Below are 11,411 nucleotides of genomic sequence, written 5' to 3'. Positions count from 1 at the left end.
TGCTGAGGCTAAATGGTGTGGCTGCTTGGTTTGTTATTTAAAAGAGTGACCCTAGTGAGACTGCAACTCTGAAAGGGGGAAGAGTCTGATTTCAGACCAGGGTAAGAAGGAGGAGCTGGCACTAAGTATGCCTAATTGAATTCCACTGATGTTTCTAGAGTGCTGGCTTGGTAATAATACTTCAGATTTAAGCATAACTAACTCTTCACAATCTCTGTAAGTCAACCTAAATTCTAACTGGGTCCTGAGGAAAATAATCCAGTAAAATATTCCCAAGAGAGGCAAGGGTTGGAGTTAGGGATCATAAGAAGCTACACTTGGGAGACGGGAAGGAAAAAGACTATGGAAGTAAGTGAGGGATGCAGGTATACAGACGGGGACATCCAGGAGAAGATGCCCACCAGGCAGGTAGATCAAGGACCCAAGAAGTGTCAGGAAGCTGAGGCAGGAGAGAAAGTTCACAGAGGAATAGGAAATCTTACTGGAAAAGTAGGTTAGTTGGAAGACCCTTCTCCAACAGTCCTAGTGATGCTGGTCAGTCTGTCTGTCTCTCTCTTCTTCTTTTTCTCTTTCTGTTCTACCCTGGGGCCTGAGAAATCGATAGATAATTTGCACAGGGCAATCCTTGTTCCTTTGAGAACTGCCCCACTTGAGACAGTGGATGAAGGTATTGTAGCCATTTTTAAATTGCCTAATGTACTCTAAGAGTGTAGAGAACTGAGGAGGGCTTCTGTCCTAGTGGCCACTGGAGAGTCTCTCAGGCCTCAGAGAGATGGGATGGTAACAACGGTTAAAACCAATGGTGGTTTTAGAGAAACATGATCATTGACCACGCTGGAGCAATATCATGTACATTCTAATGTCAAATAGACCAAGCAGGAAATAATACTGGGTTGCCAAGAAAGTCATGATGTATTTTTCTATGTCTGAACGACCTAATAGTTTCTGTAGATTACTGTTTCCCAGAGGGAGTTTTAAAGCAAAAGCAGGCATCCCTAATCTGTGCACTTTAAGGTAACATTCACTTGGTTTCTTTCTGTTGTTTGGCAGATGTTTAAGTCAATATTCTTTCATTGTTAGGTTTGGTTTAACCAGCAACATTTGAGAAATAATCTTGATCAGATTTGAATTTAATGCTAAAAATAGTACAATAAGAGACAATATCCACAGAAATGAATCAACAGTTTTTAAAGAGAGTATAATTTTACGGAGAGGAACAGAAATGAAAGCTCCCTTCTGGAGAAGGGAGGCCCTGAGTCTTGGAGGACATCATTTGTTCAGTTCCCTGTGCCATACATTCTACTAGGAGCAGGGACAGAAAAAGATTTAAGATATGAAGGTCATGGCTATCACAGAACTAAAGCATGTCATTGGAATAGTTTGAAGAGTGGCCTTCTTAGAAAAGAACAAGAGGCAGTGAAGTCATATAACACAGTAATGTTAGTCCAAGACTCAGGAAAGACTTCCCACTGGAAGTGATGCCAAGACTGAAGTCTGAGGAATGACTAGAATGGGAGCATCTGCACAGGTGTATTTGGGTAGTACACAATGCCTTGGTGGAGTGGTTGCAGGATTCCCCCTCCTGCAGATACGAAAAATCCCTGAATGCTCAAGTTCCCCATATTAAAATGGAGAAATATTTGCATCTAACCTATGGACATCCATAAACTTTAAACCATTTCTAAATTACCTATAATATCTAATATGAGGTAAATACTATGGAAAGAGCTGTTATACTGTGTGATTTTTAAAATTATATTATTTTGTATTGTCATGTTATATTTTTTCTTTTTTTTTTAAATATGTTTTTATCTCTAGATTGGCAGGTGGTATGGTAGTCAGGGTGCAGGCTTCCCACATGGCTGACTGTGGTTTGAGTCCCAGACCTGGGGGCTTGCTTTCTCATTTTCCCTCTCCCTCTCTTTCTGGTCAAGTTAAGAATAATAATAACAAATAGAATTAAATAAATAATTTTTTTAAGAGAGATCTTTTTGCAGTAGGACATATGTGATCACCACAGAGACAGAAAGGCAGAAAGCGAGAAATAACTCCCTAGGGGGGATGGCCATGCCTAAATCCCTTCTCCTCCATTCTCCTCTTGGGATTTTTGGCACACATACACACACACCCGGTGTGAGTTTCAAACCTCTGGGATTGGGACTCAAACCACAGTCGACATGTGGGAGTCCAGTGATGTAATCATTACACCACTTACTGCCCCTCTATTCTTTAAAAAAATATTTTTGATCTGTAGTAGATTGAATATAAGAATATAGAACCCACAATTCAGAGGGTCAACTATATGTTCAAGGAGAGAGAGGAAAGAACTGGAAGAGAGAGAGAGTGTAGTATCTTCAAGGAATTAAAGTAATTTCAGTATTGCATGAAGTCAAGGTTCAAGGGAAAGACAATTTTGGACAGATAGACAGGGCTCAGGCTGTGGAAGACTTTATAAACCGCATTTAGGAGACTGGACTTTATTTTAGAAGCAATGAAAAGCCACTGAAAGATATTTGGCAGAAGAATGATGAAATAGCATTTTCATTTTAGATCTTTCTAACTGCAATGTAGACTGAAAAGAAGCAGTACTGGGAATAGGAAGATAATTTAAGATACTCTGTAGTACTTCAGGTAAGAAGAGATGGGCTGAGATATGTCTGGAGAGATAAAAATAAGCAACAGCATCTCAGAGGTACTGGGGATTAAAGTCCATAAGAAAGTATATGGGTGGCTATGAGATATCAGGGATAGGGAATCATGGACATGTTAGAAATTGTTTTAGGGAACTTGGCAATAGGATGTATTCTTTGTAGTCAGGGTAGATAGATCTGGCAAGTAATGCAAAAAGATAGGGACCAGCAGTTGGCGCAATGGCTATGTCACTGGACTCCCATGTAGTCAACCGTGGTTTGAGTACTGGACCCGGTGGCTTAAACTACGCCGGGGTGTGTGCGTGCATGCCCAAGATCCCGAGAGGAGAATGGAAGAGAAGGGATTGCAGCATGGCCATCCCCCACTGGGGGGTGATTTCTCACTTTCTGTCTCTCTGTTTCTCTCTGTCTTTCTGGTAAGCACGTACGCCCTATAGCAAAAATCTCTCCCCAGAAGAAAGAAAGAAAGAAAGAAAGAAAGAAAGAAAGAAAGAAGGGAGGGAGGGAGGGAGGGAGGGAGGAAGGAAGGAAGGAAGGAAGGAAGGAAGGAAGGAAGGAAGGAAGGAAAGAAGGACGGAAGAAAGAAGATACAAGCTGTTTGGCTTAGACATGGCAAGTCCTAAGGGTCTTTGACTTTTAAAGAAACATATTTGGTTACAGTTAAAGGTACAGACCTCTAACTTGAGGGAGAAGTTCCAGCCAGAGATGTTAATTTGGGGAATATACAGACATTAGTCATATCCTTGGAAATGGACAAGAAAAGAAGAGAGTCCAGGAAAGAACCATGAGAAGCACCAATATTTAAGGGATTTATAAAGAAATAGAAGTATAGTAAGGAGCCCAGGATGGAACTATCAAGAGGCAAAAGGAAAACCAAGACAATTCCAGACCAAACAAGAGGTAGTATGTAGGGATAATGGAAAGGACAGTAAGTTCAAGGTGGGAGAATGTTAGGATTGACTTGGGAAAGAAGCTACCCTAAAGCTAGTTTTAGTTTCAACCCTGAATTAGGAACTTAGTCTAGAGACTCCAGTCCAACCACCTCCCAGAAGTTAAATAAGTAGGTACCCATCCTACCTCCACCAATAGTTCACCATTCCCAGAGTGCAGTTTCTCATATTTCTTTCTTAAACTAGATGGTAAATACCTGAACATAAATTAAATCTTTTTGAATGCCTTTCTCTTTGTCTGACATAACACAAGATAAATCTAAAATGGATGTCCAAAACACATTGTTGATTGGAAGAAAGTCATGTTATTGAATGGCAGGTGTGGTTATATTTCCATTTATGTAAAACTATAGATTTATATCCATATATGTGTATGTGCATAGAAAGGTCTAGAGAGAGATTTACTAATTCTTTCAACAATGATTATCTTTAGTTAGTTGGATTTAAGGTCATTTTTAAAAAATAATTAACTTTATTTATTATGATTATTATTTTCCAATTTGATCAGAGAAAGAGAAAGAGAGAAGGAGAGTGAGAAAGCAAGCCACCAGGTCCAGGACTTGAACCGTGGTTGGCCATGTGGGAGTCCAGTGCCTTTAACCACCATGCCATCTGCTGGCCCCGGATTTAAGGTCATTTTTAAAGATTATTTTTACATGAGTGAGAGAAAAAAAAGAGTTAAACAGCACTTCCAATAGGGTTTTTGTGTTTTGTTAAAGAATTATTTTATTTAACTTTATTTATTATTATTGTTATTTTCCAGTTTGATCAGACAGAGAGCAGGAGAGAGAGAGGGAAAGTGAGAAAGCAAGCCACCAGGTTCAGGACTTGAACCACGGTCGGTCATATGGGAGTACAGTGCCTTTAACCACCACGCCACCTGCTGGCCCCCTCCAATAGGATTTTGACACCACAATCCAACTTCAGGTTCAGTCAGCCCCAGATCACAGACACACACATGCCTGTCATACTCAGGGAGGTCTCTAGATGTGAGCACTATACCTTCCCATAGGAATCAGCCTCACAAAGCACTGGGTTTTACTGCTACACTACTATCCAGCCCCTGAGGTCATTTCTATTTTCTTCTTTGTATTCTTCTATTTTGTCTGAAATTTTCAATTTGCATACATAACAGTTTTATATAATTAATCAAAATAAAAATCACAAAAGCATAGTATAGAATCTTCTACCCTATGTAATCATTTAATACCCTGAGGCAGATATACTGCAGTCCTGGTTAGGTTATATGAGGTGAAGTCAGGCAAGCAGAACTCCACCCATACATTGGTCTTGCTAGACAAACCAGACTAAGAGCAACCATAAATGCTGCCTCGACAGCAGCCTTCTCACTCTGAAAGGCAGAAAGAGAGAAGAACCAATGGAGATAAAAACCAAGCCCATTCCTTTAAGAAAGAAAAGTCTCCCTGCACCTAGACCCCTGTAACCTATTCTCCATTTTCTCCACAATAAAGCAACATTCCAAAAGTAAGTGGGCTTGTACTATCTTATTTCTAGCCTACTGTGTCTTTCCTAGCAATCAACTACTTAGGAACAGGCAGGACTGTGTTCAACTCTACACTGATCGTGCAGCATAATTTTGGACAATTTACACCTACAGTTCTTATTCTCTTATATTGTAAAATCAAAATGATTTTTAAAACCTGCCATATACTGTGGTCTAAGGATTAAATGAGGTCAAGCATGCAAAACACTTCAGAGTAGCATCAAGCATATAGTAAGTGCTCAATAACTGGAGGTTGTATTGTAGTTCATAGAACAAGAATGTATAGTACAGCAAGGTTCAGATTTGAAATTCTCCCAGCACTGTGACCATTTGCCATCCCAGAGACCAGCCTTCAACCTGCTGCCATCTTGAATTACCATTCCCAGAGTTTCTGAACCTCCAAACCCAGTGTCTCACTCCTCTGATCTCCACCATCCGAGTGCCCTCTATTTAACACTCACCTATTCAGCATATTAGACTGGTAGATTCTCTTCTCGTGGGTGTTGTAGCAACTGCTCTTGGGCTCAGGGATGAAGCTGTGTTCAGACAGCATGTCGGAAGCAGCAGTGGTGATTATGGCAATTCCATCTCTCACTCTGGCAGGGAGGCCATAGTCCCATTCATCATATGATACAGAGATGAGCCCAGTGGGGAACTCTGAGGGTACTGTGTCTGTGTCCCCTGCCACCAGACTAGGTACAATCCACGTGTAGCCGTAGCCTGTCAGCCCTACTGAGTTAGCCACTTCAAAGATGTAAGTGGCTTCTTCCTTAGTACAGTAAAGAAGAATTATGGGGCTTTGAAGTTTCTTGAGCTGATTCTGGATTTTAGAATCGCCATCATCCAGGGACATGTCCAGTAGGAGGACTTCCTCTAGCTCCCAGCCAACGAAGCTATTCTCAATGGTGCTGCGGATCTTGTTTACAAAGTCCTGGTAGCCAGGGAAGTAGGTGGTGACAATAGAAAAGATATACCAGTCATATTCTTCCATGATGTTGAGCATTACGGAAGCTTGCTGTTCAATTGATGGGCCAAACTGGAAGAACATAGAGGATTCATCCTAGAATAGTAAAAGTATAAAATATAAAAAAGAAGAAAAAAGAAAGAGAAAGAAAAAAAAAATCAAACCGAAGATGGTAATGGAGATTTTGAACCAACTGGATACAACGGTTTACATACATTATTCATTTTTTAAAATAAGCCTTTTAAATATTTTATTTTCAATAAAATATTTTAATTTGAATTTCAAATATTTGTAATGCCTATTTTCATAAAACTATTTCCTAAACTTTAGTGAAAATCAGCAACATAGATCTATATTCTCCTTTGTCTAAAATCCTTGGGATCTTCCAGAACCTAGGGCAGCTCCCCCAAACAAGTATGTTTATATCTCTATGACAAGACATACAAAAGTTTACATAAAGTGGAATAAATACTCCAAATGACCGTATGTCAGTTTATGTCAGGTTTTGCCATCAAATGATTTAAGAAAAACACATACAGGCTCATGCAAACAGATACACATGCACATATGCTTTTCATTTTTATGTTTTAAGGAATTATTCATTTAATTTTATATATTATTATAATTTTTAATTTGCTATAGGACATGTATGCTCACCAGAGAGAGACAGAAAGAGCAAAATCAAGCCACCAGAGACAGAGAGAGAGAGAAATCAAGCCACTAGGTCTGGAACTCGAACCACAGTCAGCCATGTGAGAGTCCAGCACCTTAACCACCATGCTACCTGCAGTCCCTTCCACTTTTAAAGGCTTTATGTTTCTCAACTGTGGATGTTTATCACTCAGTCCCATTGTAAATAATCTTAAATCCCATCAATCTATACTTAACCATATCTGTGGATGTGGTATAGGCTTGTAGGCCCAGTAAGTGGCTTGTACTCAGGTATAGATATTAGTGAGAAACATGTGGATTACAAGATTGGATTGGTATATTTTCTGTAAACATTAATAGCACATCTAGTTTGTTTTCTAACTTCTGCTAGGTAAGGCTCAAACAGGATAACCAGGCTACAATTTAAATTAAATTAAAATGACAGGTATTCAAGTTCATATATGATTAAACTTTATCTTAGAGCAGCATAGAGAAGACTATTCATTTCCTTACATACGTAATGCCATAGATCTCAGTGTGACCTGTGTGTTACACACACGCACCTCTGTCAATGTGAGCTTCTTTTGTTTTCTCCTTCCTTTCAAGGGAGAAGCCATTTTAAATTCTCCCATTTAAGCTGTATTTCACCTGCCCTTCTGAGATGTCAGGCCCTGCATTTTATCTCCACCGTATAGCTAGAAAAATCTCAAGACACAAAATGAACACCCTCTCAACCCTCTCCCTCTCTCTCAGTCCATTTTTGCCTGACTTCCTCATGGGTAATAGTATCTTTTTTCTTGGTCTGTGCCCCCTATCTTCTGTCTGATGGCTCATCTCCATTTTAAAATAATCCAGGCTAACAAAATTGTGTTTTTCTCTCCAAGGGGCAGTTCCTTTTTAGTCCCCAACTGGAGCTTCAAAGTGCAGTTACAAGAGACTAAGAAACTAGGCTTTTAGACAAAATTATATAGTGATTTCTTAGTTCAGGAACACATTGTTGTACAGCTGAGAAATTGCTGAGTACTTCTTGGGCACCCACTATTGAAAAAAATACAAGCTGGGAAATAGTTGGTGTCCAGAGCCCCTGATTCGGTGATGAGAGCTGCCAACCCTTCAGCTCTGCCAGAGCTACATTTGCTTCTCATTGTTCGAACTCTTCACATTTCCTGCGGCTTATCTAGAATGAAACAGTAGCTGTTTGGTCATTTTGGGCTGATTCGTCCTGCTAAGGGTCCAATGGTGTTTGCCATGGCTTCCTCCTCCTAGGTTGAAGTCCTAACCCCTTACAGAAAGGTATTAGGAGATGGGGCCTCTTAGGGAATGACTAGATTATAAGGGTAAATCCATTGTGAATAAGATTAATGTCCTCATAAAAAAGAGGCCCCAGACAGCAGCCTCGCCGTTCATCTTGTGAGGACACAAAAGACTCTCCCAATGAAGCAGAGTGTGAGTGTTGACCAGGCACCAAACCTGCTGGCGCCTTGACCTTGGACTTCCTAGCCTCCAGGAATCTGAGAAATCAATTGTTATTTATAAGTCCCGCCGTTTATGGTATTTTGTTGTAACAACCCAGAATAAGACAAGCAGGAATCCAATGTAGCTTAATTATTTCAAAACTTGTCAGGTGCCTTCAGAGAACTACAACGGAAAAGGAAGGCCAAGTGACAGAACGAATCATCTAGAATAGTTATCACTTTAAAGACTATCCATTTGTTTTTCTTGTTAACTTCCAGCTATCGAAAAATTTTAAGTCCAGTGGTTATAGCAAAATGAAAGAGCTTTCACATATACTTAACAATATACAAGCCTGGAATGATAGGCATCCAGATTGTAAACAAAGGAAGTCTACCTACTATGTGATAAATGAACAGATCCTATCATGAGGAGGTTTTTAAGTCCACACAGATTTCCATGTACAGTGAAAACACGCTGGCTCAAATACACAGCAAGAGAAAGCCTTGAAAGAAAACCCATGGGTGTCCAAGGCAAACGAGCTTGTGCTAATGAGACTGAATTCAAAAGAAAATCAATCTATTAAATACCAACCTGATGCTTCCCTCCCTCAGTCTTTTCTTAATACTCTCCCACAGTTATAAATGAACCTATAAAGATATAGCCAGCTACTTTATGAATATGATCAGAGTAAGAAAAGAGAAAAATTAATAGGGTTCATCACACCCTCAGCACATTTAATTCTACTGTTCTTTCCAACTTCGCTACTCTTTATTCTTCTTTTTCTTTTGCTTTTTTTCTATAGAGAACATGCACTTGCCAGAGAGAGAAAGAGAGAGGGAAAGTGAGAAATCACTCTCCCCTAGTCCCCTCTTTTTCATTCTCCCCTTGGGATTTTGGGTACATTTGTACATGCACAGGGCATGATTTTCAAGCCATCAGGTCTGAGACTCGAACCACAGTCAGCCATTTAAGAGTCCAATGTTTTTAGCCACTGTGCCACATGCTGGCCCCAACTTCACCCTTTTTCTGCCTCCTCTGCCCCATCGATGCCCACTCAACCATTTTATCTTGCCAATCCTTCATTAGATAAGGATCCCCTATATGACCATTTTATCTGCCACCAAAAGGAGGTTAATGAAGTTAAACAGAAATCAAAAGAGAATTATAGCTTGGGCAAGTGTTTCCTGGAATAATGAGTAGTCCAGTGTTATTAATTTAGTTGACACACCAATCTGGTGTACAGTGATGGGGAATGAAACAACTCTTTTTCAACAAAGCTTAGGGCTAGCTATAAGTTTCCAATGGTGACAGGCTTTGCAAATTATGGTCCAAGACACAAATCAAAGAGCAATCTTCATGTGTGCATGGAGTGGAAAGGACTGGTGGCCACACATTCATCTTTGCAGGCACCCAACATGCACTGTGGTCACCACAAGTGATCAAGGATGAAGGAAAGAGAGATAATTCTGTTTGCAGCTAACTATGCTTCCCCACTTACATTTTTATTATCCCATGTCCTTGGAACAGTCCCTTCTTTCTAGTGAAGATTCCCAATGAGATTTATTGCCTGAATATACTTATTCAACTTGCTTTGAGAGCATCTTTAGGACACGGTTGTATAAAGGGCCACCTTAACTGAGATAAGCAATTAGCATAGGGAAAATAGAATTGTATGTTAGGCTCTATTAGTCTAGAACCTTGATGTTGAACCTCCATCACTTCGATGTTCATGGTGTTCATTTGCTAGTAAGAAACAAAAAGAGGTACTTTTTTAATCCTATTATCTGCCTCAGGAAATAATTGCCTAAAGAATTAGTGATACATGAGATTCCTCTTTGGCATCGTACAGCTCCCCTACGGATCTACTTCAGAAATAAAGCATTTAGTGAGTGCTCCAGCTACTGATGGTGCCCCTGGGCTTTGGTTTGGCCTCCTTTTGGGGACTGTCTCAGGTAAAGAGAGGTACTTGCACAAAGTCATTCCCCCTTTCTGGGGGCGATAAATAACTGGTGGTCAAGGGATATAAGACCTGGGCTTCTTGCCCTAACTTTGGAAAACTCAGTACAGTCGATCTATCTTCGATTGCCCAGATTGGCTGGAGCTTCCATTAAAACTGTATCCCACCTATACTTCTCCTTCTGCCCAGTCCTGACCAGTCTTCAATTTCATGACATTGAACACAAAAATACTTCCTAATAAACCACCTACACACCATCCTTAACCTCACAGTCTGCTTTTCTGAGAACCTGATGTTCCCCACTTTCATTTTTTCCATATGGAAAAAAAATGACTTTAAAAAGAACATAATATCTATTTTCAGATACTAAAAGCCTTTGCCTATTAGCTATAGAAGAAAGAACTGGGGCAATAAGTAAAAGTATTAAAAGGCATTATTGGGCCAGCCAGTGGCACGGTGGTTGGGGCAGCTAGATCCCACATAGCCAACTACGCAGTTCAAGCCCTGACCCAGTGGCTTGAAAAACATGCCAGGCACATGTGTACATGCCCAAAATCTCAAAAGGAGAAGGGTGGAGAAGGGACTGTGGTGTATTAATCCCCACTGGAGAGTGATATCTCACTTTCTCCCGTCCCCCACTCCCACCATCGGTAAGCAAAGCATACATGGTCAACAGCAATTTTTTTTAAAGGCATTGTTAGGTTCAATATACAAAATACATCTCAACGATTGTAGTTTGTTAAGATGGAATGAGCTTGGGAACATAGAGAGCTCTCTGTTGCTATAAGGATTCAAATAGGAGCTGGACTATTTGACAAAGGGTTTCTTCCAAGTACACTGACTGGAAAACTTTATGCTCACCTTTAAGACCTCGTTCAAATGCCAGCTCTTTTCTGTATGTCATCTTTGCCAACTTCCTCTCGTCAGGTTAGTTCTAGCTCTCCTGTGCATTGACATTTTATACATGTCTTCACTATAGCACTTATCACACAATAAACATACGTGCTTGCCTTTCCACTAAAAAGGGGTGCTTCTCAAGAGCAGGAACTTTGTCTTAACTCCTCTCTGAATCCCTAGGTTAGCATATAAATTTTGTTTCATGTTTTGGGTATTAATATTATAAAGAAATCTCCTTTGTAAAGTGGTAAATTAATGGAAATGATTTCATTGCTTCATCTAGCTCCAAATTTCTATGCTGATAGTACATATATCTACCTCACAGAAATACAGTATTCCTACAAAGCACGTATATGTAAATTGCAGTTTTATAAAGGAGATT

At 40.0% G+C, this 11,411-nt stretch overlaps 1 protein-coding gene across 1 annotated transcript in view; it reads right to left on the bottom strand.

Annotated features, from left to right (window-relative positions):
- The window catches only part of GRIN2B (glutamate ionotropic receptor NMDA type subunit 2B), a 507,810-nt gene that overhangs the window by 214,737 nt on the left and 281,662 nt on the right, over positions 1-11,411 (bottom strand). Inside the window, exon 3 of the mRNA XM_006164837.2 lies at positions 5,567-6,165. Coding sequence (XP_006164899.1) covers positions 5,567-6,165 — 599 coding nt within the window. The remainder of the gene's footprint in view (positions 1-5,566; positions 6,166-11,411) is intronic.

Source organism: Tupaia chinensis, unplaced genomic scaffold (assembly GCF_000334495.1).
Source record: "Tupaia chinensis unplaced genomic scaffold, TupChi_1.0 Scaffold143734_1, whole genome shotgun sequence".
NCBI lineage: Eukaryota > Metazoa > Chordata > Mammalia > Scandentia > Tupaiidae > Tupaia > Tupaia belangeri.
This window is presented reverse-complemented; position numbering and strand designations above follow the sequence as displayed.